The following is a 27033-nucleotide window of genomic DNA, read 5'->3' on the forward strand; positions in this document are numbered from 1 at the left end:
GATGCATCGCATGTGGGCTCCCGCCTTTGGAAAATGCCCAGAAACTTCCGCAGCTGCCATATTGCTCAGCTGGACCTGCCTCTCCAGAAGATGCTCTTGCCCCAGTTCCCAGCTTGCCCTCTCCCACTTCAAAGCACTGGCGAAAGAGACCTTCAAAGGTCCGTTCAGTTGGGGACCAGGATATCAGAGTGAACCCTCCCCTGATCTCCTACCTGAGCTAAAGGGACCCCATGCCCCCCATGAGCAACCCTGTTTTTTGGGGGGGGGGCTTTTCCTTGACCGCAAGAGGCTCTGCCCCTCCCTCCCAAGGGAGGCAGCCCAGTGCTTCCATCGCTCCAAACACTGCACTGGCAAAACCTCCCTTCTGGGGAAAGCCGTTTGGTGGAGTGTGTTGAATGTGTTGGAAGCTGCTCTAAGTGTCCAACTGGGTGTTTTTAATTATTGTTTTAATCTCTGCCGTTTTCAAGTTTGTGTCGTTTTAATGCGGCTGCATTGTTTTAATTGACTGTCACCAGTCACCTGGAAGTCTTCTGGTGAAAGGCAGGATTAACATGTAGCCAGGAACTTTATCAGTGATCCAAGCCATTTATCTATGCTACTTAATTACCCGCACCCATGGGTGCTCGCCACCCGCACCATGGGGACACGGATGGTGCTGTGGGCTAAACCACAGAGCCTAGAACTTGCTGATCAGAAGGTCGGCGGTTCGAATCCACGCGACAGAGTGAGCTCCCATTGCTCAGTCCCTGCTCCTGCCAACCTAGCAGTTCGAAAGCATGCCAGTGTGAGTAGATCAATAGGTACCACTCCACCGGGAAGGTAAATGTTGGTTCTGTGTGCTGCTCTGGTTCGGCAGAAGCGGCTTAGTCATGCTGGCCACATGACCTGGAAGCTGTACGCCGGCTCTCTCGGCCAATAAAGCGAGATGAGCGCCACAACCCCAGAGTCAGTCACGACTGGACCTAATGGTCAGGGGTCCCTTTACCTTTACCTATGGGTTCTCCAAAGGCTGGCAATTCTTAGTCCAGAGACCAGCCGCCCCCATGAGTGACTCCTGGCTGCCCAGGAAGACTGCCTAGCTTGGCTGTGGGAGAGGAAAGCCATGACCCCCCCCAGTCTGCACTTGCCCAGGAACACTCTTTAAGAGGGGGTCTCTGGAAGCTAAGGGACTGACCCCAGAGGTCAGCACACAGCAGAAGAGGGCACACCCCACATTGGGCTCTCATCCTCTCCCTCCCAGCCTCCTTCCAGCATCTCAAGGAATGTAGCAGTCCTCTTGGGATGCCTTGCCAGGATCCTTCCCTGCAAGCAGCCGTTGGGGGGATGGAAAGGAGCTGGTTTTGGGGCTGGATCAGAGGCTCAAGTGCAGACCTTGAATTAGTGGCAGATTAAAAGGGTTCTTGTGGGAGACGCCAGAGATTCCACTTGGCTGAGACATCCCTCCTCCTCCTCCTCCTTCCGCAGACCAGCCAGGAGTCTCGCCTGACCCCCAGCCCCCTCAATTCAATGGGAATTGCAAAGTACAGTGTCATGAATTACAAATTACGAATTGTGAATTATAAATTAAACGCATTACAAAAATATGTGGGTCGTGAAGAATTCAACACCTCCGAGGGCCACGTGACAATTCAAAGAGGCAGGAAGGGCTGCAAGAAGATCTGATCCGGACCCCTTTTAGGATAGGGAGAGCCATTTCTCTTTTGCGGGAAGGGGATTCTGAACGCCTGCCTGGAGCCAGCGGCCCAGACCCACTTCTGTGGGGTCACCCCTGTGCAGCACCGGAAAGGGGCTCCGGTCCCTGCCAGGCTCCTGCCTGCCCCCTCCCCCTTACCAAAGGAAAGCAGCACAAAGGACTCCAGGAAGACGACAAGGAGATCATTTATTTCCGGGTCCCAGAAAGACCAAAGTGTGAAAATACCAAAGGTGAGCAACTTGGCTGGCTCAGAACTCAAAGCACAGCTGCCCCCCCCCCCGTGCTCCATGGGCCTGCCAGCTCCTCCTGCGGGGGCATCTTTTGGGGGCAGGGGAGACGCACCCCTATTTACAGGTGGGAAGAGGCAGGAGTGGAGGGGTGTCACCAGGACAGCAGCTCTGGGCATGTGGGTGGGAGGGCAGGCAGTGGGGGGGGGGAGCGCCAGATACATACCCTGTTTGGCCCGTGGCCTGAGAGGCCGGCTGCCCCCAGGGAACAGGGAGGGGAGGCGTTCCTGAGGAGGAGAGGGAGGGGAGCAAAGAGCCGCTGTCCCTGCATCCGGCCCCCACCCTTTGGACAAGGACCACCGGGGGGGGGGGGGACTGCCATCTGCCCAGTTGCCTCTCTAGAACCAGAGGGGAAGTCACAGTGAAGGCCAGGCTGGCTTGGGGAGGCCCATCCCACCCCCCCTCCCACTACCGGAACAGCCCAGGGAGACCGGGAAAAATCCTGAGAACCAGCGACTCGGCTTGGTCCGAGCCGTAAAGTCAGGCAGGCCTGCAAAGGGGGGGCAGGAGGGGGGAACTGGCCAGGAACAGGGAGCTTGGGGGTCACAGCAGGTGCCAGGGGAAAGGGGAGTCATGAAGGCTGCCCCACTCCCGGCCCCCCAACACACCCTTCAGGCCTTGGGCCCTTGCTGGTCTCTCACCCCAAAAGCCAGGCATTTTGTAGGGAGAAGTGAGACTGGCCATGAGGCCGTGGGGCAACCATTTGCCCCAAGAGAGCTGCCTCCCTCAGACCCATGGCAGGGAGAGGTGGGGGGGGGGAGTCTCAGGCAACCAGCTTCTGCCAATGGCGCACAACTTTTGCAAGAGGGAAACGGGCAGGTGGAGCCAGAAGGGGGCGGTTGGTGGGGGGAGACCCTGCGGAGCAGCGCTGCACCTGCTGGAGGGGAGGGGTGTCACACTGCAAGCACCTGGGGAGGACAAGGTGGGGGTTTCTTTGCCGGGGGGGCGGTGTCTGGGGCTGCGTGTGGGAGAGGAGCGCTCTGCTGTGGAGAATTAGAAGACCCTGAGGATTGGTCCCCAAGAGGGGTGGAAGGTTCAAATCCAAAATGCAATACGGAACGCTGCCAAGGGAGGGAATCAAAATGGTCCCCGTCCCCCCACTGGAAAAGCGCTGTGCCCCCTCCCCTCCCTGGAACCCACAACCAAAGGCCTCCCCTTCCCCGAGGATGAGGCCCGAGAGGAAGGTCCCGGGGGAAAGTCCTGGAGAGGGAGACCCGGGAAGGAGAGCCAGCCAGCGGGAGAAGGAGCAGCAGGCTCCTCTTGGCAGAGACTCCGCTTAGCAAATCAAAGCTTGTCAAACGTTGGAATCAAGTGACAAAATCAATTTCGACAACAAAAGGCTCCCCTCCCTCCCAGGCAGGCCGCCCCCTCCCCTGCGCAGATCCATTTAAATGATAATTTGCCAGGGGAGAAGTCCTGGCTGGCAGAGATGCAGTCTTCAAGGGGCGTGGAGAGTTTCACTGGAAGAGGCGGCGAGGGGGCAAGCAGTGGGGCGTCCCTGGCCCCCTGCCCGGGCCCTCCCTCACCCCAAGGCCCTCCCCTCGCAGGCAGGCCAGGGCACTTGGGGGGTTCTGCTGTGTGGCTGGACCTGGCTGCGCCCGCACGGTGCCCCCCCGGAAGCCACTGCCAGCCTGGCTCTCTCTCCTCCGCTGTGGGTGGGGTGTCTTTTTGGTTTGGTGGGCCTAGGACTCTGCGCTGCCGCCGCCACCGCCGTTCTCCTCCCCTCCCCGGCGCCCAGCGTAGAGGGCCGCCAGCTGCCGGAAGCGTGGCCCCCAGCTGCCCAGGTAGGAGAAGTCCTGCTCGGAGCCCGTGGAGCGGGAGGCGATGGAGCTGAGGGAGGCGGGAGGGGAGTCGGCCCCCTCAAAGGCGTAGGTCTGGAAGGAGTCGTAGGGGGGCACAGAAGGGTCCTCGTCCGCCTGCCCCACCTTCCTGCTGATGTAGTCCCTGAAGACGGAGAAGTCCAAGTCGGGCGCCGGGCGCCACTGCGGCAGCGAGTGCAGCTCCGAGGGCAGGCCGGGGGGGCCCTCGCCCCCGCCCCCCTTGGTCTCCGCAAAGTCGTAGAGGCTGCGCAGGGCAGACATGTCGTAGGCCTCCGTGTCCTGCTCCCCGCCCCCCTCGTCGTTGTACTTGATGACGTTGTCGCGCATGTCCTCGTCCTCCTCGGACGAGAGGTGGCCCTTCTGGTGCCGCTTCAGAGTCAGGATCAGGAGGACCAGCACTGGGGGGGGGGAGAGGGGTGGTCAAGGCCGGAAGAGGGGGTGGGAGAGAGCAGGGGACCCCCCCCCCGGGACAAGAGCCAAGGGCTCCTTCCAAGCACCTCCTACCCAAAGGGGTCTCCCTTTCCTTACAAAGGAAAACCCACCTCCCAGAGAGGGAGGCTTGAGAAGGGCTCAGGCCCCAGGGAGCCTTCAATGTGGGGGTCCTCAAAGTCTATATTATCCCTCGTGCTGTTTAACATCTACGTGAAACCTCTGAGTGGGGTCATCCGGAGGTTTGGAGTATGTTGCCAGCAGTATGCGGATGACTCTCAGCTCTCTTTCTCCTTTACATCTGGAGGTGAGGCAGTGGGAGTTCTGGACCAGTGTCTTGCCTCGGTCATGGACAAGATGAGAGCCAACAAACTGAGGCTCAATCCAGATAAGACGGAGGCCCTGTTAGTGGGGGATTCCCAAGACCAGATGGGTGGGAGGGCACCTGCTCTTGATGGGGTTCCCCTTCTGAAGAAGGAGGTCCTTCTGGATCCCCTACTGTCGCTTGAGGCTCAGGTGGCCTGTCAACTTTGCCTGGTGTCCCAGCTGAGCCCCTACAGGGGGAGTCTTAACTTCTGCTGCCTCTGCTCTGGTAACCTCAAGGATGGATTACTGCAACTTGTTATACATAGAGCTGCCCCTGAAGACCGTTCAGAAACTTCAGCTGGTGCAGAATTCGGCAGCCAGGTTGCTCACCGGAGCAAGATGGTTTGAGCGTATGACCCCAGTCCTGGTCTTACTGCACTGGCTACCAATTAGTTCCCAGGCCTAATTCAAAGTGCTGATTTTAACAGCTCAGGAGCCCAATACCCCAGGGCAGCCGCTTTCCACATGAACCTACCCGGACACTGAGATTCTCCTCTGAGGTCTGCCTTGTGTGCCTCTTCCTCAAGCTGTAGAAGGTGGCAACACGAGAGCGGGACCTTTTCTGCAGTGGTTCCCTGCTTGTGGCCCCTTCCTTCCATATCTTTAGGTGCCAGGAAAAAGGTTTCCCTTGCACCCGGCCTTTGGCTGATGAACAGCCTCTGTCCTTTAAAGTGGTGATGGGAGGGTCTTCCTTGGCTTCCTTTCCTTTCCTTATGTATTTGTGTCCTCATTTTATATTCCTATGTTGCGCGTCTAGGCCTGTTCTTGGAGGAGTGGCCCTCCCCCCGAGGGGCAGGAAGGGGGCTCCGTGGGGCACAGAGACTCACCGATGAGGATGAGGACGCAGACCAGCAGGGCAATGAGGGCTCCGGGGCTGAGCGAGGCGGAGACCACATAGGCGGTGGTGTTGCAGGACTGGATGGCGCCGGAGCTGTCGCAGCCGCAGATGCGGATGGTGAGGGTCCCGGTGCTGCTGAGGGTGGGGGGGCCGCTGTCCACCACCAGGATGGGCAGCAGGAAGAGGTCCTGCTCCTGCCGGTTGAAGCCCAGGCGCTGGGTGTGCACGGCGGCCGTGTTGTCTGTGGGGAGGCAGAAGTGGCATCGGGCATCGCAGGGGGTCAGACTGGATGGCCCTTGGGGGTCCCTCCCAACCCTACAGTTCCGCCATTCTAATCCGAGGAATGACACAAAACAAATGAAATACTGTGAAAATCCCTGAAACAAGAAGTAATCGACAAGAAAAATATTCTTATAGTAATAAACTAAATAATAAAAATCAAAAAGTTTAAGGAAAAAATTAGAAAAACCTAGAATTGTACAAAGCCTTAATCGGATGCCAGCTACAAATCTCGTTTCACTGAACTATTCAGTTTCCTCAGAAGGAAATAGAAAAATCATAAACCTTAAATGACCAAAATTCAAATTTCTAGTCGATTACTTCTCGTTTCAGGGATTTTCACGGTATTTCATTTGTTTTGTGCAACTTCTCAGTTCTGTGACTGTCTTTTTCCTACTGATTCTAATCCAAGGAGGCAGAAGGTCATGGGATGGGCGGAGAGCGGCAGGCAGCCCCTTCCCCAGGCAGCCCCCCCCCACACACACACCTGAGGGCCGTCAGGTGCTCTTTGCAGCTGGTGCAGCAGGATTCGTCCTCGGGGCCAGCCCAGCCAGAGTCAGTTCTCTCCCCCCCCCCCGCCCTCCTTGCAGGCACAGACTCCGCAGATCCTCTCCCGCCTTCCTCTCTTCGCTGTCAGGGTCCCCAGGAAGCTGCCAGCTCCTCCTGCCCCCCCAAAAAAACCTTGCTTCTAACGAGATCTTTAGAGAGTTCCTGCATCTGCTCCTTTTGCCTGCAGTCAGGAGCCGTCCGGTGTCGCTCCCAATTAGCCACCAGCCAGCCAGGAAACACACACACAGAGAGAGAGGGTCTTCCAGAGCCAAAAGCAGCCCGGCAGGAGACAAACCTTCTTCTCCCATTGCAAAAGTGGGAGGGTGGGGTCTGCCCTTCTGGGGTGTGCCCCCACCCCAATCTGTCCTGCCTCATCTCTGCCTTGTGTGTTTCGGGGAATGTCTAGAGAGGGACTTCTGGGGGCCCCCATCTCCCCCACCTGCACCCTGCGCTTGTTCCATGCAGCCCAGCAAAGCCTGCCTGCGTTGGGAGGGGGGTCATAGAATGCTAGAGTTGGAAGGGACCCTTAAGAGTCATCTAGTCTAACCCCCTGAAACACAAGGATCTCAGCTCCGGCATCCAAGCCACCCAACCTCTTCTTAAAAGCCTCCCAGGAAGGAGAGCCCATCTCCTTCCACCCCACAAACAGCTCTTCCTGTCAGAAGGTTCTTCCTGTTGTTGTGTCGGAATCTCCTTCCTTGTAACTTGCAGCCATGGGTTCGAGTCCTGCCAAAGAAGCTGGTGGGGTGTGTGTCCCCCACAGGACACCCCATGGGATGTTAGCTGCCATTCAAACTCCCCAGGGAAAGGCCCAACGGCGTTGGCGGGGGGGGGAGATTGGAGGGTCAAAGCCCCAGACATGGGGGACCCAACAGACCCACAGTCTGCCCCTAAGGTGGGGCAGAGAGCGGCAGCTGGGCCCCCCTTGCAGGCCAGCCCAGGACCAGGCAGCCAGTCAGCTGTGGGAGGGGGACATGTGCAGGCCCTGCGAGCCACCTGCACAACAGGCAGAAATTCACCAGGGAGGGCAGGACTCGAAAAAGCTTCCTTGGTCAGATTTCTGCCTGCGCAGATCCGAGAGGCCCAGCTGGAAACATGAGGAACTCTTTGGATGCTGAGAAAGTGAATGCGAATTTTATATCGTTTCAGTATTTTTAACTTTTTGTATCTTTTAAACGATTGCTGTGCATTCTTTCTGGGTTTTATCATTTTCTAAACCGCCTTGGGGGTTTTCCCCCTCCACAGTCGAGCGGCATATAAATCTTAAGAAATAAATAAATGAATATGAAAGAAATCCTCCTTGTCAGCGGCTGCTTCTTCTTCTTACAGTTGTGCCTGTTCCTGTTTTCTTGCTCTCTGTGGGGAGATTTTGCTGACGGGGTGCACAGAAAACTCTGGGCGAAAGAAATGCAGCCCCTGCAGCCCCAGAGGGAGACTGAGGCCCCTGGAAGCTCACAAGCCCAGAAGGAGAGCAGTTGTCCCCCCTGCCCCACTTTGGTGGGCATTTCAGTCCAAACCCAGATGCACCCCAGTGGAGCTTAGATTCACAGAATCGCAGAGCTGGCAGGGACCCCCAAAGGTCATCCAGCCCAACCCCATGCAAGGCAGGAGAAGAGCAGCTTCCTTGCCCCTCTCAGGAACCAGGGCGCCCTCCTTTTCCCCAGCCACCCCCTTCTGCCAGCCTGACCCCAGGGAGCCCCTCAAGCCAGGCAGGGAGGGCTGTGCGGAGCTTTGCGCCCGAGGTCTCTTCCTGCCGCCGCCGAGGATGTAAAAGGAGGAGATTTAAGTGAGCGCTTTGTGTCTCCATCTGGGCTGGCATCCATCAGTGTCTTGTCTTGGCTCCAGCAGCAATATTTATAAATCACATCTCAAAACTGGCTACAAATTTGTACAAAGAAACAGATGGGCCGTTGGCGGCCGTTTGTCACCGCCGATATTTATACCGTGCCCAGGAGAGAGCAGAGGGGAGGCGGGCAGGGCAGAGGGGGGCATGGGGGGCACTCGCCAAGGATGGGGCAGGAGCTGGCATGCGTGTATGAATGGGGAGAGGGCCGTGGGGCAGGGCTGCCAGCCTCGGGTGTGGGAGAGCAGGCGGAAGGGCTGCCTGTGGGTGGGCAAGGTGGGGGGCTGGACTAGATGACCTGGGGGTCCCTCCCTGCTCCCTGGCTTACCCTCGATATCCAGCAGGGAGAAGTGGTGGCTGGAGGAGGCCTCGGGGGCCAGAGTGAAGTAGAAGCGGTGGCCGCTCTGGGGCTCATCCCGGTCCACGACGCTGATGGTCTGGATCAGCTGTAGGGAAGGAGGGCAGCGCTCAGAGGAGCAGCGCAAAACAACATGCCCAACACGGGGCGCCAATGGATTGGCTCAGCGCCAATGGATTGGCTCAGCGCCGCCCCCCCCCCACAAATAGATTGATCCTGATTCGTTGGAAAGACACAGATATGCCCCCCTTTGATCAATGGATACGGAAACTCTTACAGCCCCTTCTTCCAGATAACGACTATCCACGGACGTCTTTAAGGCTGTTTCAAATGTATTTGTCAAAACCACCGTGAATCAACCTATACTAAGTTTATATTTCAGCTTTGCAACCTTAATTATATTTATTGCTCTTATGTATTCTCTTTCTCCCTTTTCTTTTCTTTTAAAAACTTACTTTAATCTGTCGTAATAATCTCAGTAAAATATATGTATTCTAGAGGAGCCCCTCTTGGGGGCAGGTGGGGCCACAGGTGCCTCTCAGGGGCAGACAGAGACTGCAGCTCCCAAAAGTGTCCCCCCCCCCAGCATGGCAGGACAGGAAGGGCGGCCTCCCCCCCCCCTCAGCGGAGGTGATGGCCTCACCCAGATTGACTTCCCTGATTGACAGCCGCTGAGCCACCCCAGCAGCTTGGGGAGCAGGGATCTGGGGGGGGGAGGAGAGACAGAAAGGGGAGAGAAAAGCCCCCACCCCAAATGCTCCTGCTGGACCACAGCTCCCCACAACGAGTGGTTAGGGCTGTCGTACGCCACATAAGACACCCCCAGCCCCTCCCTAGGCAAAAGCAAGCGGACGCGAGGGGAGGGGAGTTTCCTGGGTTTGGGGGGACCTTTCTGCCTAGCAAGGCTGTCCCTGCCCCATATGGACCCCCCCCGCCCCCATGCCTGAAGTCTCCCTGCAGGAGACGTGGAGGTGAAGCTACCAAGTCCAGGGCCTGCCTTGTGGGCTCAGAGCCCCTCACCTGGCTGCCCCCCCGGCTGCCCTCCCTCCTGCTCCTCACCTGCCCAGGCTTGGCGTCCTCGCAGACGGCCGCCTCGTAAGGCGTGGCGAGTTCGGGAGGATTGTCGTTCACGTCCAGGATGCGGATGCGAAGGGTCTTCCTGGACACCTGAGCGTGATTGTCTGGAAGACAGACAAGGGCAGAGGGGACTGAGAGCCGCCCCCCAAGGTCCGGGGGGGGGGGCATCTCTCGGAAGAGGGACCAACTGGCTTTCTCCTGCTCCAGAACTAATGGAGGAGATTCCAGCTGCACCTCAGGAAGAACTTTCTGAGGCCAAAGGGAACAGTCTCCCTCGGAAGGTGGCAGACTCGCCTTCCCTGGAGGTTTAGAAGCAGAGGTTGGACGGCAATCTGTCAAGGATGCTTGAGCTGAGATTCCTTCATTGCAGGGGGCTGGACTAGAAGACCCTTGGGAGTCCCTTCCAACACCATCATCCTCATTATATCTTTATTAATACTCTGCCTGATCGGACTCAAGGCAGCTTACAGGTAAAAACAAGAATCACTAAAAACAAGAAAGAGCCAATCATTAAGACTATATCAATCCCAACGACACCCCCCAGGACAGTTTCCCACAGGCAAGCCGAGAATTGCAGGGTGAGTTTTAGAGCCAAGTGGCTTCCAGACAGAAACTTCCCGGCTTTTCCTTCCTGATCTTCTCAACAGAGGCATGAAGAAACCTACACAGTGGTACCTCGGTTTTCGAATGCCTCCGTAGTCAAATGTTTTGGAACTCAAACGCCAAATACCCAGAAGTCAATGCCTCGGTTTTCAAACTTGCCTCAGAAATTGAACAGGAAATGCGGCTTCCGTTTTGAGGCTTCCGCTTTCAGTTTTGTGTTTTTGAATGTTTCAGAACTCGAATGGACTTCTGGAACGGATTACGTTAAAAAACCAAGGTACCAACAACTGTACCAGTTTGCGTCCTCTACAATTGAATCTGATGGACATCAAAGTGACCTCGGGTGGCTGCATCACTCCTGCCCACTGAAGGCAGAATCTAGACTGTACCCTTTTCTGACAGGATAATACACTGGGTGGCCTCACTCGCCCCCCCCCCCAGGGCCACCCCCGTCACCTCTACAATTCCATGGTTTTACCACATGCCAGGGAGCTCGGGGGGGGGGGGCTGTTGGCACCCAAGAGCATCTCCCAGCCAAAGGTGGAACCAGGCCCCTCCAGCCCTAGAGAGAGCTCCCCTGAGCCCCCTCCATAGCCAAAGACTCTCTGATGCAGCCGCCTGGGAGGACGGAGGACTGAGGCCATGGGGAAGGAGCTGAGCCTGACCCACGGCAAATGGAGTGGCCCCGAACCACAGGAAGCCCTCTGGCCAACAGCCCTGAAGAAATGCAGGCCAGCCCCAAGCTCCTTGTCCACCTCCAGGTAAGTCCCTGCCAGCCCCTCCTGGTGCAAAGACACCCCCTCTTCAGCCCACCCCACGGCTGCCTCTCCCCCTTGCCAGCCTGCTGTGAGCCTGGACACGGTGTCCGACCCTGCTTGTAGGGTGGGAGCAATGCGGACGATGCCCCTGCCTCCAGGCACAGACACACACCCCACCTCTGACTCCCGGAGCTGGTGCCCTTTGCCAAGAAGCATCGCTCTGGCCAGGGCTGGCAGCAAGCCCAGCTGGCGGGCACCATGCCAGTCTCCCTCCTCCGTGGCAGAGAGCGTCTGCTGGAGAGAGGCGGGCAAGGAGGGGCATCTCTCCCTGCTCAGCTCTGCCAATGCCCAAGAGAGACCATCACCTCCACCTCAAGGCATCTTGCTGAGAGAGGGCATGCGGGCACCTCTGGGGTGAGGAAGCCTTGCCCATTGACTTCCCTGCCCCACTCTCATATCACCATAAATCCAGCAGCTTTAGTCAGCCTCTGAGCATGCCATGAAGGCCAGTCGCTGGGGAAGGGGCTGGCCTCGCACCCCATCCTGCCCACGGGGCACCCGGCTGGCTGCTGGGAGGGGCAGGATGTGCTGAGCCGGATCCACCAGCAGCCATTTCTGAGAGCCCTTTGCACCAGGAAGAGCGGCCGGCATTCTGGGATGCAGCCGTGAGCAGGAAGTGCAGCCCCAGCAGCGGCCTAGGCAGGGAGGGGCTCTGCCAATCCCGGACTCCTTGGCAATGCCACCCGCAGGCTGGCCAGCTAGCCTGGCTCTGCCTTGCTGGCCTCCAACATCTGCCTCTTTGCTGATAAGTTTGCAAGGAACCGCCACTGCCCAAAGGCCTGGGGGACGGGGGCAAAGGGGCATCACGCCAGCCAGAGCCGGCCTTCAAAGACCCCCCTCTTCTGGCTCGCTCTGCCGCGGCTGCCACTTTGCTGATTAGAGGGGAGGGTCCCGGCGGAGGGGCCAGCGCCATCCATCAAGCGCCTGGCACCTGCCCTGCTCCACTGAAAGGAGTGGGAGAGACGGAGCTGCAGGGATGGGATGGGCAGGGGCCAGATCTGGGCAGAGGAAATGGGCAGGTTGGCACAGGAGGGGGGCTGCTGGATCTGGGAAGGAGGGGCAGCGGCTGCCCACTGCCCCCTCCCTCCCTCCTCTTGGCCACTGCTCAGATTTCTTTAAGAAGCCTTTTCTTACAAGGCAGCTCAGAAAAAACATGTATGAGGCAGCACAAATTTAAGCCAACAAAAGTAAGCGTAGCTCACAAGAAATCTCAGAAAATCATCCAAAAAGCGGGTAGCTTCTCCTGGGCTGGTGGCTCTGGGAGGGAGATTGCCTGGCTGCCCGCCAGGGACTCCTCAGCCGCCATCCCTGCCTGATGGGGAGCGTTAGGGAAGGAAAATAAAACTCCCCCCATCGCATTGCCCTTTTACCAATCTCTGAGGCGACCATGTTTGGAGGACTGCGCACAGTTCTGGCTGCCTGGCCTCAAAAAGGATATTGTATTTATTTATTTTGGTCAACAACCAGCTGATCAAGGATATCGTGTACCCAGAAAAGGGCCACCCAAATTATCCCTTGTGTGGAAACTCTGGTAGAAGATGGCAGAACCAGAGGCGTGTGAAATTATGCAAGGCTGGCAGGGGAAAGTTTGCCTCCTGCTCTCATCACGCCGGAAGTCCATGCGGCCGTCAGATGAAGCATCGGGATGGACAAGATATAGCACTTTGTCATACACTGCCATTAAACTCTGGAACTCCTTGCCACAAGACAGAGGGATGGTCACCAACTGGACCTTTCTAGAGAGGAGGACGGGACCCTGTTTCTGCTCTGCTCTCGTGCCTCTCAGGGCCAGTTGCTGCAGACGACAAGCAGGGAGAGATGCGGCCCTGGGCTCTGGTCCCTCCCACATTTGGACTTTGCTTTGGAGCATCCAGTGGGCAGCATGCAGGACTCCAGGAGCCCCGGGTCTGATCCTGCAAATGGGCCCTGCCTGGATTACGCAGGCTGGTGGTTTATTAATGGCTGGAGGGAAGCAGAGACCCAAAGGGCAGCCCAGGGCGGAGGCTCTGCCTCTTGGTGCCCTTAGCATTTCCAAGCCTGGGTTGGGCCAGGGAACGGTCTGAAGAGGAGGACTGGGGGGGGTGCATTCTATGGCAGACCAGAGAGTCGTCCCCCCCCCCCTTGCCCACAGCATGTTCAGAAGCAGAAAGAGAAACAGAAGCTGAGGGAGGAGTTACCCAGTTAGGAGATAATGACAAGGGAGCCAGTTAGGAGATAATGACAAGGCAGGTAGTTGAGACGTGGGGACCCCCCCCCCCCCAGCATGGACTTGGAGGTCCAAACATATCAGAGAGCAAAGGAGGCAGAGGGAGGGAGGAACTTCTCATTGGTGCCTAAAATGCTGCTGGAAGTCGGAAGGAAGATTGGAGTGGCCAAGCGCCCTCCGTGCGGAGAGCTGTGTATTTGTGCTTGCAACATGATGCCGTAATAAAAGGACTATAAATATATCAGCTGCTCATTAATTCTTATCTGTGAAGTTACTAAAGGGAGGGGAGGACTCTCCATGTCTGACATGTTGGGACTGGGGGGTCCTGCCGGCAGTGGAACTAATAGGGGGTTCAGAGTGGGGGGGGAGGCTCCAGAGATGCCGCCGAGAGCCTCTCCTCCTGCCCTGACTCAGATCTCCGCCATGTTCTGTTTCCACTCCAAGCTTCTGGGTCTCCGTCTTTCAACACCCCCCCCCCACTTGCCTTGTAGCTTCAAGTCAGACCCAAGGAGAGCCTCTCCATCACCTTCACCTTAACTGTGCATTACCTTTCCACCGTTAAAACCATGCTCAAGGCGGCTCACAACATGAACACAGGTTCATAATTACGAACACAGCAAAAGTCGTCACAAACCATCAATAAAACGCGTCAAAAAGTCCACAACCAAATTGAACAATGGCCGTAAGATCTAAAAATAAAGATGCAGTAAAATAACAAAAAAAAAGATGCAAAAAATTAATAGCAGTAACAGCAACACCCACCCTGCCCCCCCAAAAAAAACCCCATACCAAGACAGTGGGCAAGAGTCTCCTCAGCAGCCTCAGCTTTTGTAGCTGGAGTTGGTCTGGGCTGCGGGAGTCGGGGGGCGATTTCCTGGCTGCCCTACTAATGTGTCATGTTCTTAATAGGTTTTACGTTTTGCTCATCTTGGGGCTCAGGAGACAAAACGAGGGTTACAAATTAAGCAACTCAACCAGCCAAACAAGCCGCCTCCCTTTTCTTCCCACAGCCCTCAAAAATGCACATTTGCCCGCCAGAGGGAGGCGACCAAGTTCCCAGGTGCCCAAGCGAGTGGCACAGAAGGATCTCTGCCAGCTGGGGGCACAAGGGCCAACGGGGTTCAGGGGAAGCTTGGGACCCGGGTGGCACGGGGGTCGAAATCATTGAGCCTCTTGGGCTTGCCGATCGGAAGGTCGGCAGTTCAAATCCGCATGACAGAGTGAGCTCCCCTTGCTGTGTGCCGGATCCTGCCAACCTAGCAGTTTGAAAGCAGGCCAGTGCAAGTAGAGACACCTGACCCCATAGTCTCCTTTGACGGGATTCAGCCATCCTTTCCCAAAATTATTGAGAAATGATATATAACGAATTGAAAAAGGTGTTTAAAATAACCGTGGCAAGATACCAATGAAAGAAGAATGGCAAGGAAAACTGATGGATTCTGCGGAAATGGCTAAACTTACGGGAAGACTCAGAGACAAGGACACTAGAGACTTTAAAAAAGAATGGGAACTGTTCATGCTGTATTTACAGAAATATTGTAAAGAAATGGGCTCATTAGCAGGGTTTGAGTAAACACTTGCAACTAAGAAAACAAGAGTAAAGGTTAAGAAATAACAACATGGAAATTAATTAAATGCAAGATGTCATTTGAAGAAAATGTGGTACAAAAATGATGAGAAAATAAGAGCAGTAAATTTAAAGATGAAAAATAAGACAAAAATGAAGCAGAAGTAGCAAATAGTTAAAGAACCAGAAGGGAAAGTTGAGGGAAGTCACGGGGGGGGGAGAGTTGTGCTTTATTTTTTATATGATAAATGTATTGAATAATAAATAGTAAAATTTAATAAAAAGTTATTAAAAAGAAAAAGACTGGACTCAACCGTCCAGGGGTCCGTTACCTTTTTAGCTCAGGGGAAGCAAGCGTCACCAAGAATGGAAAAGAGCTGAACTCCTCCTGTACATGAATGGAGGCCCCAAAATTCCCAGTGGATTAGACCCATCCAGTCCCCCAATGGCCAAGCAGACACCCCCATGGGGAGCCCACAAGGGGCACAGCAACTTCCCTCTCATCTCGCATCCCCCAGTGACCTGTCTCCTCGGACAGAATCACAGAACTGTAGAACTGGAAGGGACCCCAAGGGCCATCTAGTCCAACCCCCTGAAACACAGCGATTTCAGCTCAAGCATCCAAGAGAGATGGGCATTCAGCCTCTTCTTAAAAACCTCCAAGGAAGGAGAGCCAACTGCCACCTTCCATCCCACGGAAGAACGGCTCTTACTGCCAGAAAGTTCTTCTGTATGTTTAGTCGGAATCTCCTTTCTTGAAGCCATGGGTTCGAGTCCTGCCCTCCAGAGCAAGAGAAAACAAGTTTGCTCCATCTTGTGAGGAGGACTAGAACCCAGGAGACCAGCGTTCAAATCCCCCCTTGGCTGTGCCGTTCCCTGGGTGGGGCCTTGAGGGCCAGTCCCTGCCTCTCCTTGTGGGGGTTGGAGGAGGAGGGGAGGGAAAGGATCGTCAAATATTTTAAGAACCAGTATTAACAAGGAAATAACCTAGCAGGTCTGGAGTAACTCCAGCAGAACAGAAGCTAACAGAATTTAACAGAATAGGCCATATATTAACAATTGCATAGTTATTTACTAGAACTACTTCTCAAAAATTAGATACCGCTTCCCATAATGCCAAAATCAACATCGTGACATAATATAATAAAAATGTAGCTTTTCGGTTGACCACCAAGTCCAGTATGTACAAACTACAAGTCCTATATAGTCAGGGCCGTAGTACATTCTTTACTAATTTCTTCATCTCTTTTGTATTTTTCTGTAGTTCTAGTAAATAACTTTGTGATTGTTACTATGCGCCCTATTACGTTTACGTGTGTTTTCAATTGGATTTGCGTGATATAGGCATTCCGGTGGTTTATAACAGAATTTAACAAGCAAAGAACTTTGAAGACGAAGAATTTGGAACACGTGATTTAATAGAAAAATAAAGAAACCAGGAATAGGGGTGGGAGGGAAGTCACCAGGTATTTAGTCGAGAGGAATATGAAAGTTGTGCAGCCAGAGGGGGGAGGGAAGGGGACGTGGGATGTATTCTTTGTCTTTTCTGTCTCTGTATTTGAAAAATGCAAATAAAAAATGTTGTTGTTGTTGTTGTTGTTTAGTCGTTTAGTCGTGTCCAACTCTTCGTGACCCCATGGACCAGAGCATGCCAGGCACTTCTGTCCTCCACTGCCTCCCGCAGTTTGATCAAACTCATGCTAGTAGCTTCAAGAACACCATCCAACCATCTCATTCTCTGTCGTCCCCTTCTCCTTGTGCCCTCCATCTTTCCCAACATCAGGGTCTTTTCCAGGGAGTCCTCTCTTCTCATGAGGTGGCCAAAGTATTGGAGCCTCAGCTTCACGATCTGTCCTTCCAGTGAGCACTCAGGGCTGATTTCCTTCAGAATGGAGAGGTTTGATCTTCTTGCAGTCCATGGGACTCTCAAGAGTCTCCTCCAGCACCAGAATTCAAAAGCATCAATTCTTCAGCGATCAGCCTTCTTGATGGTCCAGCTCTCACTTCCATACATCACTACTGGGAAAACCATGGCTTTTACTATACGGACCTTTGTTGGCAAGGTGATGTCTCTGCTTTTTAAGATGTTGTCTAGGTTTGCCATCGCCTTTCTCCCAAGGAGCAGGCGTCTTTTAATTTCGTGACTGCTGTCACCATCTGCAGTGATCATGGAGCCCAAGAAAGTAAAATCTCTCACTGCCTCCATTTCTTCCCCATCTATTTGCCAGGAGGTGATGGGCCCAGTGGCCATGATCTTCGTTTTTTTGATGTTGAGCTTCAGACCATATTTTGCGCTCTCCTCTTTCACCCTCATTAAAAGGTTCTTTAATTCCTCTTCACTTTCTGCCATCAAGGTTGTGTCATCTACATATCTGAGGTTGTTGATATTTCTTCCGGCAATCTTAATTCCGGCTTGGGATTCATCCAGCCCAGCCTTTCGCATGATGAATTCTGCATATAAGTTAAATAAGCAGGGAGACAATATACAGCCTTGCCGTACTCCTTTCCCAATTTGGAACCAATCAGTTGTTCCATATCCAGTTCTAACTGTAGCTTCTTGTCCCACATAGAGATTTCGCAGGAGACAGATGAGGTGATCAGGCACTCCCATTTCTTTAAGGACTTGCCATAGTTTGCTGTGGTCAACACAGTCAAAGGCTTTTGCATAGTCAATGAAGCAGAAGTAGATGTCTTTCTGGAACTCTCTAGCTTTCTCCATAATCCAGCGCATGTTTGCAGTTTGGTCTCTGGTTCCTCTGCCTCTTCTAAATCCAGCTTGCACTTCTGGGAGTTCTCGATCCACAAGCTGGATTTAGAAGAGGCAGAGGAAATTCTTATAAAATTATAAATTATAAATTCTTATAAATTATAAATTCTTATAAAAATTATAAATTCTTATAAAAAATAAGAATAAAATAATAAGGAGATGAGGGGGGGTGACATGCCTCCTAGCTTGAGCCCCCCCCCAGTTCCTCCTCCAACAGCCTCTCTTGCTCCCCTTCTCCTGAACGTCTTGAAGCAAAGCCATCCTAGCCCCTCTGGGGGGGGGGGCATCTCCCCGCTGCCTCTCCTCTGCCAGCCCCTGCCTTGCTGCCCCTGCCAGCCCCTGCCAGCCCCTCCGCTGGCACCTGTGGCAAGAGGCTGCTGGGAGGCGCAGGGCTGGGACTCTGAGGTGAGGCCAAAGGGGCTCTGCTGTCGGCCCGGGGGGGGGGCAGGTCGCAAGGAGGGAGGGGGGCAAGGTGGCTCCCCTCCCCCTCCCCGGAGGATCCATCATCTCCACCGGCCCCTCCCCCCCAGCATCCCAACCCGGCTGACTGACATGCAAATTAGTTTAATTATTTCTTCTTCTAAAATAAATTATATTTTGCAGTGGCTGCAATATGTTGTGTCAGGCAAAATTACATTCAATATTTTTAAACTAATTGATGTCAGCCTTGAGAAAACGTGATTGACAGCAGCGAGGAAACGAGGCTCCGCTACCTAAATGCTTTCCTAAATTAAAATTAAACATGCCGGTTTTTTCACCGCATTTCCTCCAGGAGTCGGAATGCCATTAATCTGAAAGCGCCGTGGGGGGGGAGGCAGGTGGGGAGGGGGGCTGGGGGGCATGGAGAAGCAGGATGGGACTCCCAGCCGGGGGGGGCTGCAGGCCTGGCGGCCTCATCCAGAAGGATCCGACCGCGTCAGCTGCCCATGAGGAGGGGCACCGGCAGGAGGGGATGTGCCAGGAAGCCAGGAAGTCCCTCTGCAGCCCATGACAAGCGGGGAAGGAAGCAGAGGGAGGGAGGGAGGGACTCCCCACATCCAATGGGGCAGCAAGGGGAAGCTGGCAAGGCAGCCCCTCTCTGACAAGGAGAGGCGATCCATGGGGGATGCATTCTGGCACAGAATCCCACCCCACTCCCAACAGGATCGCAGAATTGCACAGTTGGTGGAACCCCCCAGCCCGGATACCCTAGTCCAACTGCCTGCAGTGCAGGAGTCGCAGTGAGAGCACCCCTGACCCACAGCCCCCCACCCTGTAGAAGGAGCACAAAAGGTAAAGCAAAGATCACCCGTGTTGAAGCAATGATTCTTCAACATCAGCTTCCTTGGACTGGTCATGTTGTGCAGATGCCTGATGATCGTCTCCCAAAGCAACTACTCTATTCCAAATTTAAGAATGGAAAGCGTAATGCTGGTGGTCAACAAAAGAGGTTTAAAGACTGTCTCAAGGCAAATCTTTAAAAATGTAGTATAAACACCAACAACTGGGAAACACTGGCCCGCCAGTTGGAGAACAGCCTTGACCAAAGGTGTCCTGGGCTTTGAAGACACTTGAACTCAGGACGCAAGGGAGAAACATGCTAAGAGGAAGGCACGCTTGGCAAATCCATACTGTGATCAACTCCCGCATGGAAACCAATGTCCCCACTGTGGAAGGACGTGTGGGTCCAGAATTGGCCTCCACAGTCACTTACGGACTCATTGTTAAAACCATGTTCATGGAAGACAATCTTACTCTGCTACAAGGGATCTCCAAAGAAGAAGAAGAATCAGTATATGAATCAAAGTCAAACAGATGACCAAAGTTGAGGATTAAGGAGAAAGCCGGGTTGGTTTAAAAGGAACCTCCCATATGAACATTTTTATTATTTCTACGCTGTCCATCTGACTGGGCTGCCCCAGCCATTCTGGGAGGCTTCCAGCAAAATATAAACCTCCACAAAACAGCAACCCTCAAAAACTTCCCTATACAGGGCTGCCCTCAGATGCCTTCCAAAAGTCACAGTGAGCCCTGGGGGTCCCTTCCAGCCCCATTATTCTATCATTCGACTGAGGTTTCTAAGCGGAGGTCGGATGACCATCTTCCAGGGTCATCTTCCAGGCTCATCTCAGCTATCTGCCTATCTCCCATTCCCATCCCCCTTCTGAGTAATACCCCTCCCCACCTTCTCACTATATATAAGGGTCTGGCAACTTCTGTTTCAGTGTATCTGAAGAAGTGTGCATGCACACGAAAGCTCATACCAAGAACTAACTTAGCTGGTCTTTAAGGTGCTACTGGAAGAAATTTTTTATTTTGACTATGGCAGATCAACACGGCTACCTATCTGTAACATCTTCCAGGGATTCTTTAGCCGAGTTCCTTCATGCCCAGGGGTTGGACTAGATGACCCCTGGGGTCCCTCCCCACCCTACAACCCTCCGATTCCATGATCCTTCTAACCCCATTCGCCCTGCCACCAAAGCGACCAGTTGGACCGGCCTTGGTGCAATTGGATCCTGGCCCCCGCCCCTCCCTTGGCGCAGGTGAGTCTTTGCCGGGGAGGAATCTCCCTCAGAAAGAGGGGCTCCCCTCCCTCTGGCCCCCTCCCCTCCCCTTGCGCTGCCCCAGCTCAGCGGCAGGAGGGTAATTAAGGAGCGGTCCAGCTCCGTCTGCGATTACGGCCGTTCTCCGGCAGGAAGATTTATCATCTCAATTACCAGCAGTGGACACAGCAGTCAAGGGCCCATCATTTTACATGAGCGCCGGAGAAAACAGGGAGAGAATCCCTAATATTAGCCCAAGGAAGGTAAACAGCTTGTGCGGGAGATGAAGATTTATCTGCACAAACACTCCAAGAAGCTCTGGGGGCTCAAGAGGCCCCATCATGCCGCGCCCGGCCCTGCGCATCCCCAAGGAAATGCTCGCAGCTGCCCAAAGAGCACTGAGCCAGAGCAGAAGGCAAAGCGCGCCGGATCAGGCCAGGCATCCTGCTCTCACAGCGGCCAACCGGGTGCCCATCAGGGAGGGCAGCAACAGAGTGACGGCACAAGAGCCACATGCCCGCCAACATTTCTCCAGCGAAAAGAGGGGCGTCCTGGTCTGCGCCAGGGAGCTTCTCCCTGCTGGATCTTGACCCACCTACACCTGCCGCCTTGAGCCAACCTCTCTGCCTCACCCACCTCACAGGGTGCTTGTAAAGAGAAAAAACATTTCATTTATTTATTGAATTTATATCCTGCCCTATACCTGGAGGTCGAGGGAAACAATAAATGGAATGAAAGAAAGAAAGAAAAAAGCTGTAAGATGCCTTGAGTCCCTGTCAGGGAAAAAGGTGGGGGAACAGTAATAATAATAGTCCCCAGGGACGCGGGTGGCGCTGTGGGTAAAACCTCAGTGCCTAGGGCTTGCCGATCGCATGGTCAGCGGTTCGAATCCCCCTGGTGGGGTGAGCTCCCGTCTTTGGTCCCAGCTCCTGCCCACCTAGCAGTTTGAAAGCACCCCTAAGTGCAATTAGATAAATAGGTACCGCTTTATAGCGGGAAGGTAAACAGCATTTCCACGTGCTGCGCTGGTGCTGGCTCACCAGAGCAGCTTCGTCACGCTGGCCACGTGACCCAGAAGTGTCTTCGGATGGCACTGGCCCCCGGCCTCTTAAGTGAGATGGGCGCACAACCCTAGAGTCTGTCAAGACTGGCCCGTACGGGAAGGGGTACCTTTACCTTTACCTAATAGTAATAGTAATAGTAATGGAATCTGTGAGAATGGTCAGGAACATACCAGGCAGTAAATCCTACTGAACTGCTTTGGATGGCAGCAAAAGGCTGCCCAGTCTTTACCCAGTTACCTGGGAGTAAGCTCCATTGACTACAGTGGGACTTACTTCCGAGTAGACAGTGTCAGGCTCCACTTACAAGAAAGGAACAAAAACTCCAGGTGTTTCTGAGGATGGCTGGCTGCTGAAGCATTGCAATTAAAGAATTTAAAGCAGATTGGTGACCTTTTCCTTTGAAACTCTAGGAGGGGCTTTTTACGCCAGCTTCACTGTCTCCTTCATTTGGTGCAGGGATTGTATTTTCAGTATAAACTGGACTTGGTTTTTGCACCGACACACACACTCCACTTTGATTGTTCTCAGAGACATGGAGGGGAGGAAACCGGGAAACGTGGACATTCTGGGATCAAATCATAGCTGTCAACTTTTCCCTTTTCTTGCGAGGAATCCTATTTGGAATAAGGGAATTTCCCTTTAAAAAAGGGAAACGTTGACAGCTATGGATCAAATCAGAAACCAGGACAGCTTCTGTAATTCCGGGACTGTCCCTGGAAAACCGGGACACTTGAAGGTTATGCAAGAGCAGCCCTTTCACATCCTGCAGTTTCCAGCCACTGGGATTCAGAAGCATTGGACTGGGGAGCCAGAGTGGGGCCATTGTGACTCGGGGCCATCGAGAGCCAAGCCAGCGCCAGAGATGGGGCAGCCGCTGGCCGGCCGGCCATGACCCTCCCCACATGCAGAGGTTCAGCCTGGGAAACCCGGGAGGGAGAGGAGCTCCTGGCCCCATTTGGAGGGATCTCTGGGCACCCGAGAGGCAGGGGCCCCCCAGGGCTGTGAAATGGGAGGAAGCAGGTCCCCTCCCCAGGGGGAGGAGGGCAAGAGGCACCCTTGGGAATCCAGCCCCACCCAGAAGTGCCGGGTGTGTGCGGGTGCAGAAAGTGTGAGCATCTATGGCGGGGGTTGGACTGGATGACCTTGGGGTGACTCTCAAGCCTACGATTCTGCGTGTCTGAATTGCACCAAAGTGGGGTTGAGACCCAAAGAGCAGCAAGTGCCCCAGCAGCAGTAACGGGCAGGGGCTGGAATGAGGCTCCTGGGCAGCTATGGGAAGATATGCGTCATTCGGTGTCATCCTTCTCCCCCCCCCTTGAAGCACCAAGAGGGGGGAGGGAGGGGTCACGTTCCTGCTTAGGGCAAAAGCCCTTTGCAAGAGGGGGGGCAGTTGGGTCCTCGGGTGGGAAATGCTGACTGTTCCCCCACTGCGCTCTCTCTCTCTCTCTCTCTCTCTCTCTCTCTCGCTCTCTCTCTCTCTTTCCCTCCCTCTCTCTTTCTCCCTCTCCCCCTGCGCCCCCCCCACTTTGAAGGCCACCCCTTTACAACTGCCCTTTCCAGCAAAGGATCCCGACATAAATGGCGCTTTAAATTCAATATCCGCCATTAATATTTCATGATTACAAAGCGCTCCGGATAATGTCCCTGGCAGGAGCGTCTGGACAGTTAAAATGGATGAGTCAGAACCTCCTGACGGAGGGAGAGGGGAGTCGGCGGGGAAGGCGCCCGCCCAGCGCTGGCACTAATGCGCCCTGACAGGCCCCTTCGCCCGCCGGGGGCTGCTGACTGGTCTGGAAATGGGAGCTGTTGCGGGGAGAGACGGCCCGTCTGATTCCTGTCGCCTTGTATTTGCGGGCGGAGAGAGGGATCCCCCCCCAGCCACGCAACGGGAGCCGGGGGGCAGCAGAGCCCTTCTGCACCGTGGCCTGTGGGGGAAGAAGCCCCTGCCTTCCCCTGCCAAGGGCAAGAGGATCATTGGGCTGTGGGGTCGGAAGGGACCCTAAGAGGCATCTAGTCCACCCCCTTCAATGCAGGAGAGGTGCATGTACCGCCAAGCCCTCCCCCCAGTGGCACTGCCCCCCACAGGCCCCCTTGCAAGCCAACTGGACCTACTGAACAGTTCTGAACCCCACATCCCTGCCATGGGGCTGGCTGTGAAGAACACAGTCCATTAGGGGCGCGGCAGAGACCGGGAATTCTGGAAACACTTCTACTCTGGAAGGTACATTCATACCTCAGGTTGAAGTCACTTCAGGTTCAGCCTTTTTGGGTCATGCTTTGTGGCGACCCAGATGTAACAGAGGGCGTTACTTCCGGGTTTCGCTGCTCGCGCATGCGCAGGTGCTCAAAATGATGTCACACGCATGTGCAGAAGCGGCAAATCACGACTCGCGCATGTGCAGACACGCGGGCACGGGTTGTCTTCACTGCAGGATGTGAACGGGGCTCAGGAACGGATCCCGTTCGCATCCAGAGGTACCCCTGTAATTGCAAGACCCCCAAACATGCAGGGGCCTAACTCTGGCCCAGACCGCAAGGACGGACATTTCCGATGAAGGGAGAGATCTTTACCGAGGCAGAGGAGAGGGCAGGCCAGGAAGAGGCCTTGAGCCACAGCAGCCGCTGCTCTCCGCAAAGGGGGCAGGAATGGCGAGGGAGTGGGGCTGGCAGCAGCAGGCCCAGGACCCCATTGCAAGAGCAGCCCCTGCCCCCTGGGGACTCCAAGAAGCCCTGAGAGGTCTCCTCTGTGCCTCTGTCGGATTGTCTTCTCAGGTCAGCCAGCTGCAAATGCTGCATTCTTATTCCGAAGAATCATTCAGTTTATACGCCGTCCTTTATCCAAAGATCCCAGGGCAGTTTGGAACGCCTCACGCCCAGCCTCTCCAGAGGGCCTTCCCAGAAGTGGCAGCTCCCTTGGACACTCGACTCCCAGCACTGTTGAGCTGGAAGGGTCCCCCAAAGGCCATCTAGTCCCACCCCTGCAATGCAGGAAATGCTCTTGCATCTTCTTCTGCAGCCCCTCTCTGCCATCCTCCTCCTCATTAGCATTCCCTCTCCCCCTCCAGACAGGTGCTGCTTCCTACCTGCACTTGCCACGCATATTTATTCCTATTTATTCGGCTAACTCCTTCCTCTCCCCTCCCACCCACCCCCCCAAGAGATTTCCTTTGGCAGAGCAGAGCCAGCCAGCCGCTCTGCCAGGAGAGGCAAGGGGGGCGAGGAGGAGGAGGAGGAGGAAAGGAATCTGTCTCAGGGCCCTTCCCGAAATCCGCTTGCCCAGACCCCCGAGACCCAGCCGAGGGAGGCATCAAAGGCGGCGGCTGCTGGGAGCCGGCTTTTGTTTCCTGCCGTCCTTGTTTGAAGTTTGGGGAAGCAGCATTCAAGCTGTTGGGCTTCCTCTTTGGGGAGAGCGGCAGAGATGGAACAGAGCAGCCCCCCTCCCAAAAATATATACAGACAGCCGAGGAGGACCAGGGAGGAGGGGGCAGCAGGCAGGAGCGCAGGAGCCGAGGGGGCTGGAGCCGAGCCGCTCACTCACCCCCCCCCCACCATCTGCTTGGTGCTGAACCTCGGCCTCCTCCCCAGCTACAGCCGCCTCCTGCAGGGCTCCCAAAAATACCATCTTTCGCGCCTCCCTGCCTGCCAAGGACCAGGCTGGTTTGCAGGGAAATTGGGGGGGGGAGGCTATGTGTGAAGTGAGTGGGAGAGGGAGGGAGGAGAGTGTGGGGAGGGGAGGGGAGGGGAGGCCAGAGTGGGCACCCCATAAGCAGAGCCCAGGGGAGCCCCCCGCCCAGGGTCATTTCAGGTGCTGCAGAAAGAGGGGAGCCTGGCCTGCCACCGGTGTGCCATGAAGGGTCTCAGGGACAAGATCCTGCAACTGCGGCAGCGAGGAAAGCAGCCTTTGCCCTCTTTTAGCTGAACTTCATCACGCAGCACATCGTGAAACGAAGGAGGCTGCGATGGCCACCAAGTGGGATGGCTTTAGAAGTTGGAAGGACCCCTCAGGGTCATCTAGTCCAACCCCCAGCAATGCAGGGATCACAGGGGGCCACCTGAACCCTGCTTAGAAACCTCCAATGGAGGAGAATCCGCCACCTTCCCGGAGTCCGTCTCGCTGCCAACATCTCTCACCATCAGAAAGGTGCTTGATCTCCTTCAAAAGCGAAAGGTGGGACGCTAATAATCCTCCTGGAAGCCCCCAAAAGGGCTTGGGGGCAGGGGGTGTTGCTTCTCCTTTGCCCCCTCCCTCCCTCCCAATCCTGCCCCCTCCCCCTTTGCTGCCGCAGCCATGAGGTTTTGGCTTTGCCTTCCTCCGGGGGCATCAAAAGGGGGCCTGAGGCGCCAGCCCCAGAGACAGGCAGTGAGCTGGGGGGGGGGAATGTAGCTCCCCAGGAGGCCCCACGTCAGGCGTGGCTGCGGAGGCAGAAGCACTGCCCGCCTGCCCACCCCAGCTCAGATTAATATTCCTGCTGGCTTGCCCCTTCCTGCTTCCCATTGGCACCTGGGGGGGCTGCTTCAGGTCCAGGCAAGCCCCTTTGGCCTCCTCCACCTCGGGGCTCTTCTCCTTCTTCTTGGCCCCCTCTGGGCTGACTCCATCCTGCCCACCTCAGCGCCCCCCCCCCCGGGACTCACCTGCTTCCATGGCCAAGATGGTGATGTTGTGCCAGCCGGCTGTCTCCCGGTCCAGCAGCTTGCTGGTCACGATGGCGCCGGACAGCGGGTCGATGTCAAAGATCTGCTCCAGGTCGGAGCTGCGGTCGATGGCGTACCTGGGCACCAGGTGGGAAAGGGAGCTGTGAGGAGGATGCAAGGGAGGGGTGGAAGGCTGGCAGATGGGGCAACGGAGCTCTTGGGACCCTGATGTCAACCCCAGGGGGGTAGGAAGGGGGTGCGGGGGGGTGAGGCCCGCCCCGGGGTGATGAAATGGCAGGCGGCACTCACTGTAGGCCCCACAGCACGCCCATGCCATGCTTCTCAGGCACCTGAAGGATCCACACTGTCCACCCGCTGCCGCCTCCCCCCCCCAAGCTGTGGGGTGGCCGAGGGCATGCTTGCCCCGTCGGTATGGGCACCGTGCATGTGCCATCCCTATGGGTGCCACTTGAGCACAGTCTGTATGGGTGCTGCGCATGCACAGCTGGTCAGTTTGCCCTGCCCCTGTGGGTGGTTCGGCCCACCCCTCAGCGCCCTCCCCGGCTGCCAGACAGGCTTCTTCCGCCACTGGTCAACTCCTCCTCCTCTGTGATTTCAGTTGTTTCCTAGTTCTGCTGGATCTCTCAGCGGCCTTTGATACCATCGACCACAACATCCTTCTGGACCGTCTTGAGGGGCTGGGAGCTGGGGGCACTGTCATACGGTGGTTCCGCTCCTTCCTCCTGGGCCGTGTTCAGAAAGTGGTGGTGGGGGATGAGTGTTCAGACCCTTGGGCCCTCACTTGTGGGGTGCCTCAGGGTTCCGTCCTCTCCCCCATGCTTTTTAACATCTATATGAAGCCGCTGGGAGAGATCATCAGGGGGTTTGGGCTGGGTGTCCATCAATATGCAGATGATACCCAGCTCTACCTTTCTTTCAAATCAGAACCAGTGAAGGCGGTGAAGGTCCTGTGTGAGTGCCTGGAGGCGGTTGGAGGATGGATGGCGGCTAATGGATTGAAGTTGAATCCTGACAAGACAGAAGTACTGTTTTTGGGAGACAGGGGGCGGGCTGGTGTGGACGACTCCCTGGTCCTGAATAGGGTAACTGTGCCCCTGAAGGACCAGGTGCGTAGCCTGGGAGTCATTTTGGACTCACAGCTGTCCATGGAGGCGCAGGTCAATTCTGTGTCCAGGGCAGCTGTCTACCAACTCCACCTGGTACGCAGGCTGAGACCCTACCTGCTCGCGGACTGTCTGGCCAGAGTGGTGCATGCTCTAGTTATCTCCCGCTTGGACTACTGCAATGCGCT

At 55.4% G+C, this 27033-nt stretch overlaps 2 protein-coding genes across 7 annotated transcripts in view; one reads left to right on the forward strand and one right to left on the reverse strand.

Moving 5' to 3' along the window:
• SNRPB (small nuclear ribonucleoprotein polypeptides B and B1) overlaps positions 1-27033 on the forward strand; it is a 260152-nt gene that overhangs the window by 98443 nt on the left and 134676 nt on the right. The window lies entirely within an intron of this gene.
• CDH22 (cadherin 22) overlaps positions 1863-27033 on the reverse strand; it is a 96882-nt gene continuing 71711 nt past the window's right edge. For all 6 annotated transcript variants that reach the window (XM_082225965.1, XM_082225962.1, XM_082225964.1 and 3 more), the window contains 5 exons: positions 25722-25858; positions 9522-9643; positions 8433-8550; positions 5423-5674; positions 1863-4198 (listed from right to left, as the gene is read on the reverse strand). In XM_082225965.1, coding sequence (XP_082082091.1) covers positions 3663-4198; positions 5423-5674; positions 8433-8550; positions 9522-9643; positions 25722-25858 — 1165 coding nt within the window. In that variant the 3' untranslated portion in view covers positions 1863-3662. The remainder of the gene's footprint in view (positions 4199-5422; positions 5675-8432; positions 8551-9521; positions 9644-25721; positions 25859-27033) is intronic.

The sequence above is a fragment of the Podarcis vaucheri genome (assembly GCF_965113315.1).
Source record: "Podarcis vaucheri genome assembly, chromosome: 6".
NCBI classification, from domain to species: domain Eukaryota; kingdom Metazoa; phylum Chordata; class Lepidosauria; order Squamata; family Lacertidae; genus Podarcis; species Podarcis vaucheri.